Consider the following 25014-nt stretch of genomic DNA (forward strand, 5'->3'; position numbering starts at 1 on the left):
ACTTGGATGTAAATTAAAAAACAAATTTAATTAAAAATTTAAAAATAAATTAATTAATTAATTAATTAAAAAAATAAAGTAAAAGCCTTTAAACCTGAAGGCTATGTAGTTTAACCAAGTGAACTGGAGTTTAACAATGTTCCAGGCTCTGAGGCAAGAAATGGAGTAGTCAAGGAATTATAATAATGATGGTGGTGATAATTACTATTATTATTTACAGCATGCTTACTTTATGCCAAGTCCTATTCTAGTTGCTTTACATTAATGATCTCATTTAATCTTTACAATACACCCCTGAGGTAGATATACTATCAATATTCCTATTTTACAGATGTGGCAACTGAAACAGAGAAATCACTTGCCTGAGTAGATAGCAGAACTCATGCTTTTAACCTCTTAATAGACCCTCCAACTAGAAGAATGGAAAGAAGTTCAGTATGACTGGAGACAACAGGATGCATTTAAAGGCTATTTTTATAAGAAGCCTTGTGAGCTACTGTGAATGACCTGATGACTGGCTGGCCATGGAGTAGTGTGGGGTGAGAGCAGAGAGTGTACACAGAGCAGTTCACTGAGGGATTAGAAAAATCATGGATGTGAATGATATATGGCATTAGTTTCATAAAAAGAGTCATTATAATGATATATTACAGAGAAATATTCACTATAATCTCTAAAATAAATACTTTTCTACATTTTTGAAGCAGCCAGGGTAAATTGCTTAAAGGCTCTATATGACATCAAATATGTATAGTAAACAACTCCCCTTTGCTGACAGTATTCTGGAATGAACTGGCCCTCCATCAACTAGTATTGTACCCCAGGAATCTGGGACTGAGTAACAGGAATAAGGAAGGTCTTCTAGCTTAGTTCCCCTGGCTGAGCTTGTCTGAGAGGGTCATGGCAATGGGAGTGGCTTAGAGACATCACTGAACCCAAAAAGGTAAGATCTGTCCACTGGAAAGAATTGCAGTCACTTTCAAATATTGTTTACCACATACCTCCCAGTTAAACAATACATTTTGACTAAAGAGGCCCTCGCATTACTGAGAACTGAGCACAATGACAAACATTTTTGACCCAGTGGACATGAGAAAACAATGAGCCTCATTTTAATGAATCATCCCAGAGAGAAAGCATGCAAGAATTCAGGCTGGGAATAGATGCCAAGATCCATGAGTGTTTGGCCCAGAAATCTCTAGGGTGGGCACAGGCTGTGCTCAGCTCCAAGTTGACAGCCATGAATAGAGGTTCCTTCGGCTCAATCCAAACACTGGGTTCTCAGGAAATAGCCATTTACAGAAAGTACCTGCCCATTTTACAAGATTAATAGGCAGATTGGATAAGCCACAGTGAAGCCAGTGTAACTCAACAAACACTTAAAGGCACTTACTGTATGCTAAGCACCATTATAATTCAAGTGCTGTCTCTCTCCCTGTGATCCCAGTCATATGGAGGACGGACATGTATATAAAACATAAAAATGCCCTCTTTCTGAGTTATGCTGTAACAGAAGTACCATGAGGACATAGAGGAAAGGAGAGATCACCTTTAAACAGAAGATACAGGAGGGGTGAAAACACTGGCAAAGCTTCCACAGAGGAGACGGTATTTGATCTGAGTCTTAAAGATACACAGCAAGAAACCTCCAGGTAGTTAGAGAAGATATGTAAGGAATGATTAGCTCAGTCTAAGAGTCTAGAGATAATAACAAACATTTTACATATTGTGTGTTTCCCCTACTTCCCACTCAATGTCCATTATTAAAACAAAGGCTCTCCCAACCCATCTCACATTCTAAACAAGCACCCTTTAAAAGAAGGGCAGTGTCTTAAGCCATGGCCCAGTGTAAGGGCAAGAATAGCTTCACTCAGCAGGGACCGTGGAACCTCACACACCACTCAGAGCCCCAGAAAAATACTTCTATTGAAAGGGAGAGCTCAAGAAGTTGTGGAAAATGCAGCTTGACATGAATTTAGAAGACCAAAGTGAGATTCCCAGCCAGGCCCACTAACCACCAATAATGTGAACTTACACAAGTCATTTGCCAGGTGTCAGGCTGCACAGGGTCAAATTCAAGCTTTACCACACACTGGTTATGTAATCTTGGGCTGGTGATTTAACCTCTCTGAGCCTTGGTTTCCTCACCTGTCAAACTGAGAACCATAGTATTACCTATCTCATGGGTCATTCATGAATCTTAAGTGAAATCTTACCACAGAGCCTGATACATAAGATAAATGTTAGTTCTTATCATTGAGAGGGTCAAGTGAGAGGATGTATGTAAAAGCATGTTAAGAACTAAAGCCCCAGAGGTGAGCTGAGTCAGACAGGGTGATCAACTCAACCTGGGTCAGTTGAACTCTGGACAGAAGACCCATATGTTTAAAGGGTCACTGAAATGGGTTTCCTGGATCTACCAGGGAAAAGATTTAGTCTCCAGAGAGCAGTGACCTGAGGACAGTGAAAGTTTGAATTCCTTTGATTCTGAAATGTCAGAGTAATATAAATCAAGCTCTCCATTAAAGATGTAAATAATCACCTGGTTATTTATCAGCTTGGATATTTTTATGGATCAGGTTTGAAAGAACCTCAGACTGCTCCCAAAATTTACCAATAAATTTGTTACATAACTAACTGTGATGATGATGATAATAATAAATATCAGTTGAGTAACATATTCCAAAAAATTTACTTATATTTCTTTTTTTTTAATGTTTATTTATTTTTGAGACAGAGAGACAGAGTGAGTGGGGGAAGGGCAGAGAGAGAGGGAGAGGGAATCCCAAGCAGGCTCCACAGTGTCAGTGTAGAGTCCAATGCAGGGCCTGAACTCATGAGTGGTGAGATCATGACCTGAGCCAAAACCAAGAGTCAGACACTTAATTCACTAAGCCAGGTGCCCCCTTTCATTTCTTCACTAATTCCTATCCTACTATCATCAGGTACATATAATATTATCCTCATTTTACAGTTGAAGAATCTAAAGTTCAGTAAGAGTTAAGAATTTGCATATATTGGAGCTGGAATTTGAACCCATGTTTGCCTCATGTAGGTTCTTTTCCTCTACACTCCACTATCCTCCTTCATGCATGTTTGTCACTAACCTCTTAGGTTGTCAGCAGCAGGTAAAAGAAATTAAAAGCCTGATATCGCTATTTCATTTCTAACATATAAATATATTTCATAAAAGAATTGCTTTCCCTGCCCTTGGCTGTAACTATGTTTTTCTTCTCTGTTCCAATCATTTGCACAAATAGGAAACTGCACATTAGGCAAAGGTCACATGGAAGGGAGTGGATAATGTAATTTGCAAAAGGAGAAATGTTATGAATAGCTGATATTTTTAGAGTGTTATCTTTCTTGTTCACAATGGGTTTTGGTTTCCATCCTGATGAAATGTAAATTTTACAAGGTCTGAGGAAAACTATGAGGTGGGAAACTGATGCCAAGAATGAGAAAATATTAAGGCTCACTCGTAAAGCCTATCTGAGAGGTGCGGGCAGATAGCAGCTGCGGTCTTTCAGAGTCCTGGCTGAAAAGCTCAGCTCACTGTTTTGTCTTGTTTGAGGGCTCCTCCAAGACATGACTCCCATTGGGATTTCAGACATGTAGGTGGGCTGCAGGATTTATAGGGGAGGCATGGCCATCAGGATACTTCCTTTAAACTCATGCTCCCATACTTCAAATGGACTCCTAGCACTGCCAGCCATCCTACTATGATTTTCTAGCATATTTGTTTTCCTCCTTCTCACATGACTCATTCATACCTTCTCCTCTCTTCTCAAACGTTCTTAGGCCTCTCTGCCACTCACTCTCAGCATATGACCTTGTCTTACTTACATTTTATAGAGAAAATTTAAGCTATTAGATAGGAGCCCTCTCCTCTTCCTTCACCAGATCCCCAGCCCAGCATCTTCATCTCTTTCCTCCCTTTGGAGGAGAGTTTATCTACCTTTCTAAGGTAGGTCTTTCCTACCTCTTTTTTCAAATAATTTGTTCCTTTGGTCATCCCCTTTCTCTCATCCCTTCGACTGGAATATTTATATCCAAATTCAAATGTGCTTTCATCCCTTGACCCACTTCTTCAGCTATGTATCGTCACAACACACTCCTTTACTCTCCTTTCCAATCAAATTATTGTGTCTAGATCTTCCTCTTTCTCATCATTTCAATCTGTCTTTGGCTCCTATCATTTCACTAAAGCTCCTCTTGACCTCCATATTATCAAATCTAATAATCACTTTTTCTGGACTCATCTGACGTGGACTCTCAGAAGTGAATGTGTGACACACTTAATTCTTCCTCCTTGACATGCTCTCCTCTCTTGGTTCCCAGGACTTCACAACTCTTCTGGTTTCCTCTTACCTCTCTGGCTGCTACTCCTCAGTCTCCTCTGTAGGTTCTTTCTCCACCTGAGCTAACAGCAGAGCTGCTCAGAGCTTGGTTCTGGGTCCTCTTCTCATGTTTCCTCATACTGTCTCCCTAGACAATCTTATCCATTCCCCTGGCTTTAAATGTCATCTATATTCTGATGACACCAAACGGTATCTCTAGCCTCTAGAGCTCTTCTCCAACTCACTTTGGTATATCCAACTACCTACTTGACATCTCCACCTGGATACTTCACTGGCATGGAAAATTTATCTTGTCCAAAAGGTAACTCCTGCCTCATTGCCTCTTTTTAGTTCTTCAAATATCTTTGCATCTATTGTGTCTCAGGGTCTGCACATATCCTGCAACCTCCCCCGAGGATGATCTCCCCTCTGCTACAGATATGGCTGACTTTTCACCTTTCAGGTCTGTGTTTCAGTTACTCCACCTCAGAGAGGTCTTTTATGAGCACTCAATCTAAGAATATCCTCCCCTTATTGCTTTCTGCACCAAAGAGTTCGTTTCTTTCATAAAAGTTATCACAATCTATAATTAACTACATATTTTTTTCCTTCCTCTTTTGGGGCATTCTCTCCCGCTAACCTCATGTTGAAAAATGCTTTTTTTTTTTTAATCATCTGATGTATCCCTAGCACACTGCAAGGTGCCTGTGACTTAGTCAGTACTCAGTAGATATTTAAATGAATGAAGCAAAAGATGGACTACAGGAATGGAATAACTCTGAACATTTTGGTCCACCTCCACATTCCTAATCTAAGTTCTGTGGAGCTCCCAAAAACCATCTGTCCACTTATAGCATCTCCTGGAGTAAGAATAAAGGTGGATTTCGGAGCATGAAGAAAAAGGGACCTGGGATAATACCCAAACATTATTTGATGTTTGGATGTCTAGGGAGGGTTCTTGGGCGAGGACCTTTATAAAATCTTGTCTCAAAGTAGAAGGATTGAAATGAACTCAATCAAGAATGAGTTTCCTCACTTCTGATCAGGAATCAGGCCAAAGACATGGTTTGGTTTTCAGACACTGAGTCTTTCCCTGAAAGGACACCCTGTACTTCCCTCTTCTCACTAGTGGAAAGACAAATGCAGACCCAGATTGTGAAGCCTCTGCTCCCATGCCAACTTTGAGCTGCGTGGAGATTAGCCAGGAGACCACGGCCAGGATGGAGGAAGAAGCTTACAACAAGGGGTGAGTCAGACTTTGTCCACCCAGAGGTCACCTGGTAGGTCTCAGAAGATACCTTCCCATGTGCTTTTCCTGTTTCTTAGAGGATTTAGGGAAGCAACCAGTGGCCCTAGGACCTCCTTGCTTCAGTAAGGAACTACTGAAAAGAGCAGTACTGTTCCACAGGAAGGACAGGAGGAAGCAGGGTGAGAGGGTGTGGTTAGGCAATAATTAGACTGCCCTCTTTTTAGGCAGAAAGCCACCAGGATGCCACTGCTCAGAATGGTCTGGAACTAAGGCCCCTGGGTGGGTTCCTCTTGGTGGTGCCTGAGGCTTCCTGACACGTGCTCAGAGGAGTCATATTGCTACCAACAATCTCAGGAGCAGCTGTAACTCTACTTCTTAGAACTTCCCCTGCCATCTCTTCTTCCTGTAAACTGGAGTCCCCTCAACTTCCAACTGTCCCCTATTGAGCTTCAATAACACTGTGGCCCATTGTCAGTCACTGAGGGGACGGAGTACTGAGGAGGGCCCAAGTCCAGCCAGGTAGAGAATTATCTCTAACATAATTCTGGCATAGCATCCTTTTCTTCACATCCATTTCTACACATCCATTTCTTCACATTTCTGTGAAGAAAGTCTTCACAGCTTCTGAGAGAGACATAGCTTCCCACTTACATGGAACTTGTGGGCATCTATATGGCAGTCATATACAATGTGGTGGGGTTTCCCTAGCCAAACTGAGCTTGCCTTAAACATTCAGCTGTAGGACAATCAAAAAGAATATGTTCAGGGTAATACTGATCCTAGAAGAATAACATCAGAAGGATGTCTCTTGGGAAGCCATCTTTTTACCCACAACTATCCTCTATACTAAGCATGTATGGGGGTAAATACCTCCTTTGACTTTGTAAACATTTACTGAGTACCTCCCTAGGCCTAGTATGTGCTTATCACTTCCATAAAACTTCCCAACAAGCTATTGTGATGGGTGTCACCTTCCCTAGGTCAAGCTATATGCCTGGCACTGCCTCAAAACATTCCCATAGCCATGAAATGGGGGCCACCCTGTCCATTTTATAGGTGAAAAGCTGAAGCACCCAGGTTACACAGAAAGCAAACACACTGTTCTCCCTGCTGAATATTTTGTAGGATAAGAACCCAATCAGGAGACTCTGCACCTCCATTTTTCCCTGTCAATTTTGCCACATATTCACATATAAACAGGAAAGATGAGTGAGGAATGAGGGGAAATTGCACTGACATGAGCCACCTTGGGATTCAGTGGAGCTTCCCAGCTTTTTCCTGTTGTGTAGAACTACAGGAAGTGTATAATTATTGGAGGTGTTCAAGTTCCCACCTCTAGGAACTCAGGAAAGGATGCTCTGTGCCTCGCCTTTCCAGACTCCATTGTTCCTTTTCACCCTGCAGATACCAGGAAGGTCTAAAGAAGACCAAAGAGCTTCAAGACCTGAAGGAAGAGGAAGAAGAACAGAAAGGTGAGAGTCTTGAGGAAGCTGAAGAGGCAGAAGAAACTGAGGAAGAGGAAAAGAACCAAAGAAGCAGGTTGGAGCCCTTGCCATTGCTGAAATGGGTCACAATTTATTTAACTGCACAGCATCCTGAGAGGTGCTACTCCAGGGCAACAGTGAGTCTAGGGCCCAAGTGAGCAGCCAATAGAAACCAAGAAGGGCACTTATTTTGGGAAAGAAGCAGAGGAAGGAGCCAAAATAGTTAAAAAAGAAATGTTTTCAAGAGCTGAGGGGTCAGAGGTGGTCAAGAGTGAGGCCAACAGCAATCAAGAACTTAGGACTAAGAAACTGACTGGAGTCCCCCCTAGCCCAACCACAGTTAGCTCATTTCTCAGATATTCCCATGAAAGAGCCAAGGTTAAGGGAGCTGTCATGAAGCCTTAGAGGTGGTTTCTTACAGGAACAGAAGCAGAGAGAACACATAGGGGTAGGAGACCCACTCAACTTGGCAAAGGTGAGTCTCCAACAGGTTCCACTTGGATTGGAAATACTTGGGCTTTCTTTTTTGATATACTTTATACTTCGAGTGTCTGTTTCCCTAAATCAGGGGAAAACATTAAACATGTAAACAAATATAGTATAGATCCTGCATCTTGTCCTAATTGTGCCCTCCTGAGGGTCCTGGGTTTTAACCATAGCCCCAATTTCATACATTCTGCTTTACTGTTTCTATTAGTCTTCAGTTTTGATTTTTAGAAATGTGGTTATAGAAAACCTGGAACACTTCATTAAAATCTTTGTTTTTAGACGCCCCCCCCCCCCCCAGGCTATCTTGGAGTCCAGGGTGGCTCCTGCCAAAATGATAATTATCTATTCAGCTGCTAAAATTCAAACAGGGTATGTGTCTGTGCCTCATTGCTTGACCAGTTAGTTTGAAATCACATGTGTGCAGTGAGTAAGTTAATAGAATGAAGATTAGAAGTGAGACAGATATGCTTCAAAGCACATAGGAACAGTCAATAGAGCCCATTTGGTGGAAGATTCAGCCAGAGTGAGAGGTCTCAGCCTGCATGGGTCAAGCCTAGTGTTCAAGGGAAGAGCAGTCTAGGAGAGCTGGAGAAAATCCTTCCCTGTTGAAAGCAAACCTATGCTAGGATGCACCATCTCCCCTAATGAAAGAACCCCCAAGTTTTGACAGTGAAAGCACAGTCCCTACTCCAAGCAACTAGATTCTAGTCTCCTTAAATCTCTCCCTCTTGGGGGTCCCCTGCTCTTATTTATTTTATTTTATTTTTTTAAATTTACATCCAAATTGGTTAGCATATAGTGCAACAATGATTTCAGGAGTAGATTCCTTAAGGAATCTACCTCTGCTCTTATTTTTTAGAGATCACTACATTTTTTTAGAGGTCACTTTAATGTAGTCAAGCCCAGGCCTGGACAACAGCCCTTTCTTTGGCTTCTTTGAATATAGCTAAGACAGGCTAGAACTTCTAACACTTCCACATACCAAGAAAGAACAAAAGAAAATTAAATAGGGTACATAGGATATAAACAGTTTGGTTTACAAAGCACAGGACTGGAATCCTTATCTAGCTAATTTGATCTCAGCCAATGAGTAGCTCTGTCCCATTTTGTGAAACCGCAGGGGAAGTAAGTCTGGGCCTGAGTCCCTCTCTGTCTATCTCCTGGTCAGCAGCACATGGCAATGGCTGTCTTTCACATCCATCATCCAAAAGTGTCCTTTTGGTCCTGCCAATCCTGAGAGGACTTGTTCTCTCTCCTAACCTTTTCTCCCTCCTCGATTTACTTTTTGATCTTGAGAACATGCTTGTATCTTAAATGATGGATACCAGACATCAGCACAGCCTTCAAAAGTGTCCTTGTCCTTCATTACAGGGGTGTAGCTTCCCCTTTTCAGGCCCAGGGTGTGGCATCATCTTCTCTGTAACATCTAACACTGCTAGCATATGAACTGCCTGCTCATAGTTATATAGAGCTCCTTCCTCACCTGTCACCAAAGGAGACTGGCTCTGAGAGCCTGTTGTCTTCAATGCCAGGCAATCATTCCTGAGTCCTGTAGACATATGGTTGCCTGCAGGCACCTGCACTCAAACATGATTTTCCCCATGAAATTTTGGCATTGCATTAATAAGGAAGGTCTAAAGTTATTAAAAGTTCCACATCCTACTTAATGTATTTTAAAAATACTGGGCTAACCCCAGCAGTGAACCTTGTTTAAGAGATTCCACATCAAACACTAGAGTCTTTTTTGTCTGAATTTCTCCTCTGTTATAATAATATACAGTTGACCCTTGAACAATGTGAGGGTTAGGGGTATCCATCCTCCACACAGTAAAAAACCCAAGTATAACATTTGATTCCTCAAAAACTTACTACTAATTGCATACTGTTGACCTAAAGCCTTACCAATAATAGTTAACACATATTTTGTATGTTATACATATTGTACAGTGTATTTTTACAATAAAGTAAGCTTGAGAAAGGAAAATGTTATTAAGAAAATTGTAAGGAAGAGAAAATACATTTACAGTACTATATTGTATTTATTTTTTTAAATGTTGCATAAAAGTGGGCCCATACAGTTAAAATTTGTTCAAGCATTAATTGTATAATAATGTAATCTGTTATAAATAGTATTTTCTGGAGTATCAGCTTAAATGAACATAGGGTGAATCAACCCAATATCTTAACTATATTAAAATAGAGAATACAGTCTTCTGACATATTTATAATACATTAAACAAGAGAAACAAAGTGCAATAGAAAATGTTAGCCTTTTCTGCCTATTCAAATCTGCTCCATGGGGTTAAGATAATGTTAGGCAGATTCCTTTACTTTTCCAGTAACTCTCAGAAAGCAGAACTCCTTTGTCAAGTTTAAGTTCCAAGAATAATCTCATTTCATTAATTAAAATAGCCAGTTCCCGGGGCACCTGGGTGGCTCAGTCGGTTAAGCGGCCGACTTCAGCTCAGGTCATGATCTCGCGGTACGTGAGTTCGAGCCCCGCGTCGGGCTCTGTGCTGACAGCTCAGAGCCTGGAGCCTGTTTCAGATTCTGTGTCTCCCTCTCTCTGACCCTCCCCCGTTCATGCTCTGTCTCTCTCTGTCTCAAAAATAAATAATCGTTAAAAAAAAAAAAATTAAAATAGCCAGTTCCCTAAAATAGTCAAAAGCCTGAACTTAAAAAATTGAACCTCTTTTCTCCCCCAACTTGTCTGCTTCAAGAGGGAAGCCTATATAGCAGGCAGGGGAGCATGATTTCTTTGTCTCTACCCTCCCCCCTGCCTAAGCTTCACCAAATGCAGCACCTGACTCTCTAGAATCAATGCTTGGAAAGGGAATTGAGATGAAGGGGTAGGAAAGGTATTACTTGAATGGTACTGTGAGCAGGCTCCAGGGCTTGGCAGGGGTTTAAAGCTGACTTGCTGACTTTGATTAGTGCATTGCTTTATGGGACCTCTAGAGAAAACTACTCCTCCCACCTCCCAGCATACACACACATTCACACCGTGGCTGAGATCCGCTCAGCTGCTGGTCCCTCTATGAGGTTGAATGCATGTCTTTTAGCTAGCTGGCCACTTAAAATCCCTCTCAGTCCTCAGGCAGCTGGAAGTATATCTTCACTGTTCAGCTTTTAGGTAGAAATTTTGGGCAGGATCTGTGATGCCCCAAGCCATCTCTCCTTATCCTGACTATATCCAGTCAAGGTGAAACATGTACCTTTGGCCCATTATGGGTAGGATAGTTTTCTCTATCATGGCCCACTATTCTGATGCCATCAAGCACATCAGAAAGATTTTTGCTCTTCTAATTGCTCATGTGTGAGGCACACACCATTCCACTGTGTCCCCCAGACCTCAACATGTTGAATTCTCCAGCAGTGTCTCTGAAGCCCCTCTCCCTAGGCCCAGGTGAAGGGAAAGCCACCCCTCCCTAGAGGAGATAAAAAAAAATTGATTTCCACAGGGATTCCATTTCTAATCTAATTCTATTTCTTATTCTTTTATAAGCTAGAAATTGGGGACCAGCTAAGGGTCACAAAGCTAGATCTTGGCATTCTCCTCTGAAGTCCCACTTAAGAGTAGGGTTACAGTGGGATTCTCCCAACCCTAGATGCTTGTTTTGGAGCATGGAATATGGCCCAAAAGAAGGACTGCATTTTAGCATCCAATTATATCTAAGTAGAAACTAAGGAATCTAAATAGGGATGAAAGAAAAAAATCTTCCATTTCCAAGCTATCCCTTCCCAACAGTTGTGAAAATGGCCAGTGAGTTTCACCTCAGCTAATGTGCGCTGTTTGGCTTTGCTTAACTCTTCCTGAAACAATCATTGAATAGTTTCCACGTGGAAGAGAAACCAATCAGTACCTTAGCATCCAAGGCAGGCACTCAGAGCCTCTGGTGTCTTTCCAAGGAAGGTATTTGTTGAGTTTTTTCCATGGGTCATTAGGCATATTTTTTCTACAAACTATATTAGAGCTGTCTACTTCTCAGCAAATGGCCCACATATTTCGGTATCTATGTGAGCCTTCAGAAAGCCTTCTTGTCACCTTTCTCACCTCCTCCATTTGGTGATCCTCAGTAATCTTATTTTTTACATTATTATAAAACATAGATCAGGGATTGGAAACAGGAAAAAATTCTAGCCTAATGAATGTGTGCAGGATTCTGTAAAGCAGGCCATATGACCAAGTGTCTTTTCACTAGGCTACAAAGAGAGAGGGGAAGTTGAAAGGCAATTGGGAAGAGAGGAAGAAGGAAAGGGGGAATGAGGCAGCCAGAAAATGGAGAGGGAGACAGATGAAAGGGAAGGGGGAAAGCGAAAAAAGAGAGTGGAGAAGGGAGAAGGAGAAGGAGAAGGAGGAGGAGAAGAAGAAGAAGAAGAAGAAGAAGAAGAAGAAGAAGAAGAAGAAGAAGAAGAAGAAGAAGAAGAAGGGATTAATGAAGAGAATGAAGACTAATGGTGCTGAGAAAACATCTGGAATAAGCCACTGAGAGGTTGCTGGAGGCTACTAGTCTTCTGGTTGCCCCTGGGATGATTTGAAGTGAACTCTTGAGGTTGATCTGGTTCCTTGTCATTTATCATTGAACATGGAGGGTCTTCTAAGGGTTTAGCACAGTTCTTCTATTCTGAACACAGTCAGATGTGGAACAAAATATGCACTGGAGCACGGAGGCAGGGGACAGAGTAGAACTTGAAACTGATCACTAAATAACACTAAGTGCAGAAAAGATGCTGGTCCCATCTGCATGCAAGGGAGTGTGGGTCAGCTAACCTTGTATCCTGGGGGTTGGGAGAGTTCAGACATTAATGATCATCTCATGAATAGATCAGGGTATGTATGTATGTATGTATGTATGTATGTATGTATGTATGATCAAACAAGTAAATGGAGTATTCTAGCCCAGGAGCTCCCAACATCAAGGCTATGGACTGGTGGCATCAGAATCACCTGGGGAAAATTTTTAATGTGCCCAATATACTAAGCCCTTCTCCTATTTTTTCATTTGACAGCAAACTTGAAGAATTGGTTCATTTCTTACAAGTCATGTATCCCAAACTGTGTCAGCACTGGCAAGTCATCTGGATGATGGCCACAGTGATGCTGGTCTTGACTGTTGTGTTGGGACTCTACAGTTCCTATAACTCTTGTGTGGAGCAGGCTGATGGGCCCCATGGGAGATCAACTTGCTCGGCAGCCCAGAGGGACTCGTGGTGGAGCTCAGGACTCCAGCATGAGCAACCTGCAGAGCAGTAGGAAACCTGACACCCAGTCAGTGCCCTGCTCCAGCACATAGCTGACTGCTCTTTTCCCAAGCATATGTTTTAGGCCAGTTGTGGGCATGCTGGCACCAGCCTATCAGGAAATAAGCAGGGTTCTTTCATACTCAGCAACCGTGTGGGAGCTATGCATACACAGTAACTGATGTTTTTGGAGGATCAACAAAACTGCCCTGGGAACACTTCTGGCGGATGAAGTCACCTTCACCAAGGAACTCTAACAGAAGGGAAAGTCATCTGCCCCTAGCTCAGATGGCAGGGGGAAATAAAACACCTTCACTGCAGAAAACAGTAAGAAGTTCACTCTCCCTCCCCTTTTTCCTCTCTGTAGTCAGAAATCAAGAAGAATTATGCCCAAAGGCTAACTCTGACCTTGAGGATCAGACCTAGAATTTGGAGTCAACATGAATATCATCCCATTTCCCATCTCATTCTCACTGACTCTTCTTCAGCCTCCCTGCCTCCCCTTTGGAACCAGAGTTTCTCTTTACAGAAGTAGGGAGGGTTTCTCAGAAAAATATTTAGGCTGAATTTAGATCAGTGCTTGAAATGAAATGGGAAGATGTGAGTTAACATATATGCATCTGTATGCACACACAGCACACACATACACACAGCATGCATGTGCATGAAGCCAACAACCCTCCAAACGTGTGCTCTAGGTGTGTGTTCTGGATAAAACAACCCACAGATTTTTCACTAGGTGTGGGGCAGTCACCAGGCACCTGTTCAATGAGTTCTCCACATTGATTTAAGATGTTTGAAGACACTGAAAACTCATGGCTGCAACAGTGAACTTGCTGGTCGCCATTTCAAGTGCTAATTCTAAGCTGTTGTACAACAGTCTATTCCCTATTTGTCCTCTACCATTGAGAACCCACCTCTCATGTGTGATTTCAGCCCTCGTGTGCCCACAACCACATGTGCAGTTGCACCTTAGGGGTTCAGTTCAAATGGGTTTTCCAACCCAAGTACACATTTCAGAGCATTCCAATTGTTCAGCATACAACTGAGGGAGCACATCCCATTTCTAATTTGACTTCTTGCTCCACCTTTACAGCCACTGCCTTCATTCATCCCTTATCAGTTTTGAGGGGTGTTGGTTTCTTGTGGGTTTTATTGTTCTGCTCTTGTTTTTGTTTTGTTGTTGATGTTGTTTGTTTTTTTGCTAACACTCATATAGAACGTACTATGAGCCAAACACTGTTCTATATATTATATAGGTATTAATTCATTTAATCCTCAAAAAAAAAAAAAAAAGAAGAAAAGAAAAGAAAAAACAATGAGGTGGGTACCACCCTCCCCATTTTCAGATAAGGAAACTGAAGCACAAAAAAACACAACTAACTTGCCAAGGACATCCAGTTAGTAAATTATGGGCCTGGAACTCATATCCAGGCAGACTGGCCCCTGCACAAAATTACCTTTTCCAATGGTCTCCTAACTGCATGCCTTATGTTTCACTCCCACTTCCCCAAGTAGCCCTCCAACCACTCCAAACTATTTCTGGTTCCCAGACTAAACTGTTTTCTCATAGTTCTGTTCCTCCACTCACTAGTTTTTCTTTTGCCATTCTCCTCTTTTCTGCTGGTCACCCTTCAGGACCAAGTGCAAAAATTATCCCTGACGCACAGGCTTTGATGACTTCCCTCCAACTTCCTACCATACCCCACATAATAGGTCACATCCTCCTCTGCTGACACCTTTTAAACATCTTCATTATTTACTGTTGTGACAGTATATCACAATGACTTATTTAAGTGTCTGTCTCCCTATTTTTCCTCAAAGACAAGAACCATATCTTACCCATTCTCTGGGGTAAGTACCTAGCATGATGGCTGCTGATGCATGGGAGGGTGTTATTAAATGTTGATCAAAAGAACAAGTGAGCATTCAAGGTTGTGGAGAGTAGCCTGGGGAAGCTGACATTTTGCATACCTCCCAGTTCTAGCACCATCATTGCCACTATCTCAGTGAGAAAAATAACATCTTTATTAGCTTCAATTTATTCTAATATTTTTCAGTCTACTCTGTGAGAGAGCAGAAATGAGACCTAACTAGCAACACAATTTCCAAGCTCAAGGACTGGGCTTGATGCAACCACTCCTTTCAGAAAGACCCACCTAGATCAGCCCTACTATAAAACAGCATGCTGTTGTTGCGGAGGTGGGGGGGGGGGTGGGGAGCAGGGGCAGGGAGTGTAATGGCATCCTTTACAGTGACTAAAAAACCACTGTGAGAGAAGCCCAAGCCAGGGTTGACCAAGAAAGTGCCATTAAGGTAAAGAGGTGTAGATCAAAGCAGAGGGACTTTGGGGATTTGGATGGATGGTTTTCCTTGCCTATTCCAGGGGGACTGGACACACTGAAAAATCTTTTAGGCCCTCAGAGCCACAGACACGATGCAAATGGAGCTCCAGAGACAGTAGCTGTGGGGCAGGACTCTATACTGGCAATGTCCAGTCTTAGCCTCCCTTAAAGAAGGACCAGGCTGAACTGGCCCATTGTCCACTTGGCCACAGGATTCCAACCTTTGTTACCAATTAAAACAAAGGTCAGGAGAACAGCTACAGTGAGCTCCTGAACCTCCAGCTGCTCCACAGAAAAACCTTCAAGAGTACTTCCAGACATAGGCCCTCACCCAAAGTGCTCTATGAGTAAGAGAGGTTGAAGAAAAGAACTGTAAGAGTAACCACATTTCCAAGGGCATTCCTGAAAAAGTACTCACTGGCATTTCTTTTTGAAAAGCAAAGATCGATCTGAAGCAGTTGGAATGTTTCCAAAGCAGCAATGAAATGGAGAGAAATGGCCCCTGTATTTCCAATGGTGATATTGATCTAAAATAAAAGTTCCCCTCAAAATGTCTCTGAAGTCTGACATTTCTGCTTAGCCCTAGGACCCCGGGTGCCTACCTTGAGTTTCAGAGTGATGTGTTGTTTATGTCATTTTTGTTATCACTTCTTAAAAGGGCCTTCACTTTCTGGCTACCACAAAATCCTGTGTACAGCCTGGAAGAGTAAATGGAGAGGGAGATGCTGGATTTATGTATAACTGACTGTCAGTTCCTAATGTTAAACCTCACACAGGTGTGCTAGCATTAAACTACAGAGTGTCACATACCTGAGTTTGAAAATAAAAGCACCTTTCCAAACCTTTTGCAGTAGCCAAATGCCTCCTCATTTTCTGGAGCTAAGCCACAGTCTTACCCCAACCCTGAGTCAGATCCTCTTGGATATTAGTGCCTCCCAGAACCAAGCCAAAAGTCCCCAGCCCTTGGGTCACTATACTATAGGTTACCTCTTAGGGGCTGAATTGGTTCTTTTCTCTCTCCACTTCCTCATTCCTGATACTAGTTTCCTATACCTTCCTGGTTCATGATTTCTTTTCCGGGTATACAATACAATGATTCAACAATTCCATAGATTTCTCAGTGCTCATTGAAATAGTGTACTCTTAATCCCCTTTATTTCACCCATCCCCCTTCCACCTCCCCTTTGGCCACAACTAGTTTGTCCTCTGTACTTAAGAATCTGTTTTGTGTGTATGTCTCTTTTAATTTTTTAAATTAATACATTTTGCTGTGCTAGAGACTGCTAAATTTTCACCAACATGATTTCCACAGCTAGACTACATTTTTCAGTTTTTCTTGCAGCCAGATGTAAGGGAATATAGACCCTCCAGATATAATTTCCTAAAAACAGACTCTCCTACCCAATATTTCACATTGCCTTTATTCCCCCTCTGCCTACTAAATTCAGAGGATTTAGTTGGGGACCTGAAGTCTAAGAAGATGTCAGGACCACTAGATGGAAGCTGGATCTTTGAATGGGCACTCACAGAATTCAACTGTGACATAAGCAAAAAATCAAATAGTGTATTAAGCCACTGAAATTCAGGAATATTTGTTCTAGTAGTTAGCCTACTCTGACTAATGTATAGATTTGAGCCAGAAATGGGGTGCTTCAATGGCAAATTTGCAAAATATGAGGCATTGGTTTAGCAGTCAAGTAGCAAAAAAACAAGAAAACTAATATCAGGAGCTAGAATTATGGTGATGCATGTAGTGAATAAAACAAAAATACTTGGCAAGTGGTTACCCATGATAACTTGAAAGACAGTCCATGGGCAGTCTATAGCCCTAGGAGAAATGGTCAGAATAAGCCCAAGTATTGAAGTATGTGATCCTTTATTGGCTGCCTTTGGCAAGGTATTGTAAAAAAAAAAAAAAAAATGCACTCAGGAAAAAATTGGCTATTTGGAAGTGGAAAAGAAAAAAGAATACATATTTTTAGATTGAAGGGTTAGAAAGCCTGTTTCTAAACTCCAAACAGTAAGGATAAAAATAGCTTCCAGTGGGAAAGAACCAATAAAATTTTTCAGTTGAACTCAAATCAACTCAGCCTATGGCAAAGGCCAGATTAAAGATGTGTCCCTCCCACCTGTAATTTCAAATGAACTCAGTGTAGGAACCATTAAATTAAAGAAAGAGTGGGATGGAGCTGAGAAAATAAGGAAATACATCTTGAGAATTATGACTGAGAAAGGATTTGGGGTATGATTATTAGCACATGGAATCAAATGAAAGCAAAAGATCAGAAATCTAGGTTTGTGAGGGAATTGTACTTTCAAAGAAACACAAGCCAAGATGGAAAAGTTCAATTGTTCAAATTAGAAAACAACTTTTGCCATCTTCAGCTTACAACAACAGAAGGTAGACTACTACCTCTCACCCCCGCTACAGGAGGGCATACTGCTTGATCTAGCTCAAATGTGGCCAAGGATGATTATATACAATGAAGGGCTATAGAGGTCAGTGGACATGGGACGTAGGAGTTTCTCCCAGAAAGCAGAATCAAGATCTAATCAAAGGTTAAGTAATTGTAGTAGAAAGAATTTGTAGAACTTCCCCCTCCCCAAAATGTCCCATCCTAATCCCTGAAACCTTTGCATATGAAATATCACTCCTGTAATGTAATATGGTAAAGATGACCTTAAAATAGGGAAATCACCTCAGGGGGCTCAATGTAATCACATCAGCCCTTAAAAGCAGAGAGCTTTCTTTGGCTAATGGTAGAAATGAAGGTCAGAGAGATTAAAGGTATGGGAAAAACCCAAAGAGTCATTGCTGCTTTGAAAATGGAATAAGTCAGATGAGAAGAAAAGCAGGCAGCTTCTTGAGCAAAGAATGGACCCCAGTTGACAGCAAGCAAGCAAATAGGGACCTCATTTCTATATCATCAAGGAAATGAATTCTGCCACCAACCTGAATGAGCATGAAAGTGGATTCTTCTCCAAGGCCTCCAGGTAAGAGCACACCACAACCTACACCTTGATTTTAATCTTATGAGACCCAGCGCAGAGAACCCAATTGAGCCCACCCAAACTTCTGACCTGTGGAACTCTAAGATAGTATAAAAGTGTTGTTTTAAGTTGCTAAGTGTATAGTAATTTCTTACATGACAATAGAAAATTAATATAGTGGCTTTTATACTGACTCTTCATTAGTATTCCAGGGTGAAGTCATGTATCTCCCATTCTTTTCCTTTACACATGAGATTTTTTTTTGGTATTATCTATTTAATAGTTACTACATTCCACTAACAAAAGTTCTGGAAAATTGAATTGAAATCCTTGGGGTGCTTAAGGCCAGAAAAAAAAAGAGCTTCACATTATTCTGGTTTTTATATTACAGAAGATATTGAAATCTTTGGAAAGACCTTAAAATTTAAAGATAGAATAGTTTAATGCAGTTAAGTGTCCAACTCTGGATCTCAGCTCAGGTCTTGACCTCAGGGTTGTGATTTCAAGTTCCATGTTGGGCTCCACACTGGGTGTAAAACTTACTAAAAAAAAATGTTTCAGGTAAGCTTTTTTTCTATATTATTTTTTGCAAATTTTACTTCCAATGTAGTTAACATACTTTATATTAGTTTCAGGTGTACAATACAGTGGTTATTCAGTTCCATATATTACTCAGGTGTTCATCAAGATAGTCCCCTTCACCTGTTTCACCCATCCCCCCCACTTATGTCCCCTCTGGTAACCATCTGTTTAATCTCTATAGTTAAAAGTCTTTTTTTTTTGGTTTGTCTCTTTTGTGGGATCTACACCCTTGGTACAGGCTCCTTTTTACACTCTGCAGATCCTGGGTTGATCTTTCTTTAATATATATCATTTTTTTTTCTTTTCCTACAGTCTGGTAAAATAGTAGGAAAGTTTTATTACTGTTCAATCCTCTCAGATTTTTTATAATGTTTTTTTCCCAATTCACAAACACATGGGATATTTTTTATTGAGGTCATCCAGATCCTGCTTGATCATTACATTTAGGGGGAAGAATCTAACATTTTTTAGCTCATAGGTCACCAAACCCCAAGTGCCACAGGTGAACCTGATAGGGAAGACTGGGCATAATTCAGAAATCAAAGACTTTGAGCTAGATGGAATTCTGCATTGGTTCCCTTGAGAACAGTGATTATATTCTATGTGTGGGAGGCATAGCAAACCCTATATTAGGTAGATAAGAAGGGTAACTGCTATGTGTTCACCAGATCACTTTTCCATTTTTTCCTTGGCACACAGATAGATTACATTTTCCAGACTCCCTTGCACTTAGATGGGAAGATGGGACAGAGTTCTGGCCAATGGGAAGTGATACAGCTACTTCCAGGCCTGGTCCCTAAAGTAATTTCCAGCACAATTCTCCACACTTTCTTTCTTTATTGCTGGCTCAACCAAGAAGATCTTGGGGGAGGGCTCTAAGGTAGTAAGTAGGTAATGGTAGAGCTACAACATCTCTGAATAACTGTGTGTACAAAGTCTCCTCAACACAGTCTCCACCACTACCACCACCACCACTGTCAGCCATTGGATTATGACATAAGACAAATGAACTTTTAATTTCTAAGGCACAGAGATTTGGGGTTAGTTATAGCAGTTAGACTACACTGACTAATTTATTTGCTTATCTACATATTTTAGAAAACAACTAATCCATATAATATCAGGTACCATAGAATTATATTGTTATGTAACTTTTAAGTTCAGATAATTCAACTCTCTTATTTGACAGATGATAAAACTGAGGCCCAGAGAAGTTTAAGTCACTTGCTCAAACTCACACAGAAAATCAGTGTAAGAACTTAAAGCAAAATTTAGATATTACCCCTCAGTCTAGTACTCTGGGTTGTACTGTATTTCCATCTTTCATGCAATATTTCAAAATTTCTACTCTATTTAAACTTTTATTTGCATGTATCAGATTAAATATAACTTGCACTCTTATGTGCCATATCTAGGGAATAAGAAAATGGGTTGGTTTTAATGCCACATTGGCCCAAATGGATCTAACAGATATATTCAGAATATTCCATTCTAAAAGAGCAGAATACACATTATTTTCAGGTGTACATAGAACATTCTCCAGAATAGACTACATGTTAGGCCACAAAATGAGTCTCAACAAATTCAAAATGATTCAAGTCATACCATGCATCTTTTCCAACCACAATGATATCAAACTAGAAATCAACCACAAGAAAAAATCTGGAAAGAACACAAATACATGGAGGTTAAATAACATACTATTAAATAATGGTCAACTAAAAAATCAAAGAGGAAATAAAAAAATACATGGAGACAAATGAAAATGGTCTAAAATCTTTGGGATGCAGCAAGTGTGGTTCTAAGAGGGAAGTTTATAGCAATACAGACCTACTTCAAGAAGCAAGAAAAATCTCAAACGGCCTAACCTTACACCTAAGGAGCTCGAAAAAAGAAGAACAAACAAAACCAAAACCAGTATAAGGAAGGAAATAATAAAGATTAGAGAAGAAATAAATGAAATAGGGACTAAAAAACAACAACAACAACAACAACAAAATAGAACAGATCAATGAAACCAGGATGTGGTTCTCTGAAAAGATCAACAAAATTAATCAGTAGCCAGAGTCATCAAAAGAGAAAGAGAACTCAAAAAAAAAAAAAAAAAAAAAGCAGAAATTAGAGAAATAACAACCAACACCTCGGAAATACAGAGGATTATAAGAGAATATTATGAAAAATTATATGCCAATTAATTGGACAAACTAGAAGAAATGGATAAATTCCTAGAAACATATAACCTACCAAAACTGAGGCAGGAAGACATAGAAAATTTGAACATATCAAATACCAGCAATGAAATTGAATTAGTAATAAAAAAACTCCCAACAAACAGAAGTCCAAGACTAGATGGCTTTAAGGGAAAATTCTACCAAACATTTTAAGTGGAGTTATTATCTATTCTTCTCCAACTACTCAAAAATATAGGAGAGGAAGAAAACCTTCCAAATTCATTCCATGAGGCCAGCATTACCCTGATACCAAAACCACACACACAAAAAAGAGAACTGCAGGCCAATATCTCTGATGAACATAAATGCAAAAATCCTCAACAAAATATTAGCAAACCAAATCCAACAATACAGTAACAAAACCATTCACCACCATCAGGTAGGATTTATTCCCAGGATGCAAGGTGGCTCAACATTTGCAAATGAATCAATGTGATACATCACATCAACAAAAGAAAGGATACAAGCCATATAATGATTTCAGTAGATGCAAAAAAAAGCATTTGACAAAGTACAACATCCATCCCTGATAAAAACCCTCAACAAAGTAGGTTTAGAGGGAATGTACCTCAACATAATAAAGGCCATTAATGAAAACCCACAGCTAACATCATACTCAATGGTGAAAAACTGAAAGCTTTCCCCCCAAGATCAGGAACAAGATGAGGATGTCCTCTCTCACCACTTTTATTCAACACAGTACTGGAAATCCTAACCACAGCAATCAGAAAACAAGAAATAAAAGTCATCCAAATCAGGAAGGAAAAAGTAAACCTTTCACTATTTGCAGATGACATACTATATATAGAAAACCCTAAAGACTCCACCAAAAAACTACCAGAACTAATAAATGAATTAACTAAAGTTGCAGGATACAACAGATAGAAATTTGTTGCATTTCCATACACTAATAATGAAGCAGCAGAAAGAGAAATTAAGAAAACAGTACCATTTACAATTGCACCAAAAATAATAAAACACCTAGGAATAAGAATAACCAAGGAGGTGAAAGACTTGTAGTTTGAAAATCATAAAATATTGATGAAGGAAATTGAGGATAACACAAAGAAATAGAAAGACATTCCATGTTCATGGACTGACAGAACAAATATTGTTAAAATGTCCATACTACCTAAAGCAATCTACAGATTTAATGTAACCCCTATCAAAACACCAACAGCATTTCTCATAGAACTAAAACAAATAATCCTAAAACTTGTATAGAACCCCAAAAGACGCCCAATAGCCAAAGCAATCTTGAAAAAGAAGAACAAAACTGGAAGTATCACAATCCATATCCTACAAAGCTGTAGTAATCAAAACAGTATAGTACTGGCACAAAAAGAGACACTTAGATCAGTAGAACAGAACAGAGAATCCAGAAATAAACCCACAATTATATGGTCAATTAATCTATGACAAAGGAGGCAAGAATGTGCAAAGGGGAAAAAGACAGTCTTCAATAAATGGTGTTGGGAAAGTAGACAGCTACATGCTAAAGAATGAAAATGGACCACTCTCTTACATGCTAAAGAATGAAAATGGACCACTTTCTTACACTATATGCAAAAATAAACTCAAAATGGATTAAAGACCTAAATATGAGACCTGAAATGACAAAAATCCTGGAAAAGAACACAGGTAATAATTTCTTTGACATTGGCAGTAGACATTTTTCTAGATATGTCTCCTGAGGCAAAAGCAAAAATAAACTATCAGGACTACATCAAAATGAAAAGCTTCTACACACCAAAGGAAACAATTAACAAAACTAAAAAGGCAACCTACCAAATGGAAGAAGATATTTACAAATGACAGATCTAATAAAGGATTAGTATCCAAAATATATAAAGAACTGATACAACTTAACACCAAAAGAACTGATACAACTTAACACCAAAAAAACCCAAATAATCCAATTTAAAAATAGACAGAAGACATGAACAGAAATTTGTCCAAAGAAGACATGCAGATGGCCAATAAACACATGAAAAGATGCTAAACATCACTCATCATCAGGGAAATGCAAATCAAAACTACAATGAGATATCACTACACAACTGTCAGAATGGCTAAACTCAAAAACACAAGAAACAAGTGTTGGTGAAGATGGGGAGAAAAACAAATCCTCACATACTGTTAGGGGGAACGCAAAGTGGTACAGCCACTATGGAAGACAGTATGGAGGTTCTTCAAAAAATTAAAAATTTTAGAACTACCCTAAAATCCAATAATTGCACTACTGACTATTTACCCAAAGACTACAAAAACACTAATTCAAAAGGATATATGCATCCCTATGTTTATTGCAGCATTATTTACAATAGCCAAATTATGGAAGCAGCCTGTGTCCATCAATAGATGAATGGATAAAGAGGAGGTGGGTGAAACAGGTGATGGAGATTAAGAGTACACTTATCATTATGAGCACTGAGTAATGTATGGAAGTGTTGAATCAGTATATTGTACACCTGAAACTAATATAATATTGTACATTATACTGGAATTTAAAAAACAAATTAAAAAAAAGAAAATGGGTCTGGATATTGTTTCCTACTCTCCTTTGCAATTTGATTGCTATTCTCTTCATTTTCATTTAGCTTTTCAAATTTCCCTTCTAATTCTACAAGTTTTTCTTTGTTGATTCTCCTTGATTATAGCATGAGCTGTTATTTTAGAAGAGGACAGTACTGCTGGTTCTTTTTCCATATCCTAAACACTGTTCCTCAAAACAATAAAGAGAAATTAACTGGCAATATTTTCTTTATAGCTCTCCAGTTTAGCTTTTCACTCCTGTCAACTAACTTTTCAGAAACCTGCCTTGAGTGAGAAGCCTAGAACTGAAGACTGAGCATACTCACATTTAGCGAGAGAGGCAACAAGTTCCCATCAATCATTCTCAATCACATTCCAATAGTGGCTTAACTTCTCTCAATATAGATATCCAAAAAATTAAGATTGTTTCCTCTTTCAGAAACTCATTCTTAAGCACCAGCACCATCATGCAGACTCCCTTTATCTAATAACTCCCCTTCTAGAAGTTTGTTCCCAAAATTTAGGTCATTCTTTTCTTTTCTCATAAGTTATTTCTCCCATCCAAATCCTTGCCTTCTACAGTTTGTTTTTCCCTTCCTGTCTTCTTTCCTTCTTTCTTTTTGAAATACTTTAGAAAAATGCTTGAAGGCTACCTCTCCTTTGGGCATGGTGCTAGGTTTTAAGGATAATGATGAAAAAGACCTGATTCCTTCCTCCTTGTCTACCTAGTTCCGTGGTGATAGAGTCACATATGTTTCCAAGTTAACTATACCTTGGGACTTGTGCTCACCCAAGTAATGAGGTGTACAGATATTTAAATATTAGAGACATTTAAGGGCTATCCCCTGGTCTCTTACAAGTCACCTATGTGCAGAACAGATTCTCCTTTCATTGCTGGTATTTTCTGTATGGATATCTAATTTTATGACCAATACCATTTGTAAGAAAATAAATCATTATCCAAAAACTCCTGTAAATGACATTCATTTTGAAGAAAACTCATAAACCATTGCTCAAGGCATTATTCACAAGTCAGAATTCCATAATTCCCATGGAAGACAAACCATTGAATATCCATCTGGGAAAACAGAGAGTGCAGTCTACTTATACACAGTACATATAAACCTCACATTTATCAAGCAAGAAAGGGGAACTCTAAATTGAATTTTGGTCTACCAGAATAAAAGAGAAGTTATTAAAGAGAGAGTTATTATATAAAGGATGCTTGTGGTAATTACTATTATAACCTCAAAAATCCTTTTGTAAAGTGAAAAATGACTAAAATTTTGTGAATTGTCCCCCAGTTGTGTTTTCTAAATATGAATTGTGTGTGTCTTGTTTCTTTGAAGAAAGAATCACTTGCCATGGTGTATGAGAAAAGATAGGCATATACACCCTGTTCTCAGTATGTAAGTGTGCATTTGCTTTCATGAGCTTCTGCATCATCCCCTGCCCCACAACCGCCGCCTTCACAAAGATAAGCAGCTGGAGAAAAAAAAAATCACTGACTGTGGGAGGAAAAGAAGCACA

At 39.8% G+C, this 25014-nt stretch overlaps 1 protein-coding gene and 1 long non-coding RNA gene across 13 annotated transcripts in view; one reads left to right on the plus strand and one right to left on the minus strand.

Annotated features, from left to right (window-relative positions):
* IRAG1 (inositol 1,4,5-triphosphate receptor associated 1) overlaps positions 1-15991 on the plus strand; it is a 119673-nt gene extending 103682 nt beyond the window's left edge. For 9 of the 12 annotated variants that reach the window (XM_019456303.2, XM_019456310.2, XM_019456304.2 and 6 more), the window contains 4 exons: positions 4723-4800; positions 5467-5583; positions 6991-7125; positions 12570-15991. In XM_019456303.2, coding sequence (XP_019311848.2) covers positions 4723-4800; positions 5467-5583; positions 6991-7125; positions 12570-12813 — 574 coding nt within the window. In that variant the 3' untranslated portion in view covers positions 12814-15991. The remainder of the gene's footprint in view (positions 1-4722; positions 4801-5466; positions 5584-6990; positions 7126-12569) is intronic. The other 3 variants (XM_019456305.2, XM_019456306.2, XM_019456307.2) reach the window with 1 other exon arrangement.
* Positions 1-25014, minus strand: part of LOC109271134 (uncharacterized) — a 197022-nt gene that overhangs the window by 138073 nt on the left and 33935 nt on the right. The gene's annotated exons all lie outside the window — the stretch shown is intronic.

This window comes from Panthera pardus, unplaced genomic scaffold, assembly GCF_024362965.1.
Source record: "Panthera pardus isolate Hobbes unplaced genomic scaffold, ASM2436296v1 HiC_scaffold_12, whole genome shotgun sequence".
In the NCBI taxonomy this organism is placed as follows: domain Eukaryota; kingdom Metazoa; phylum Chordata; class Mammalia; order Carnivora; family Felidae; genus Panthera; species Panthera pardus.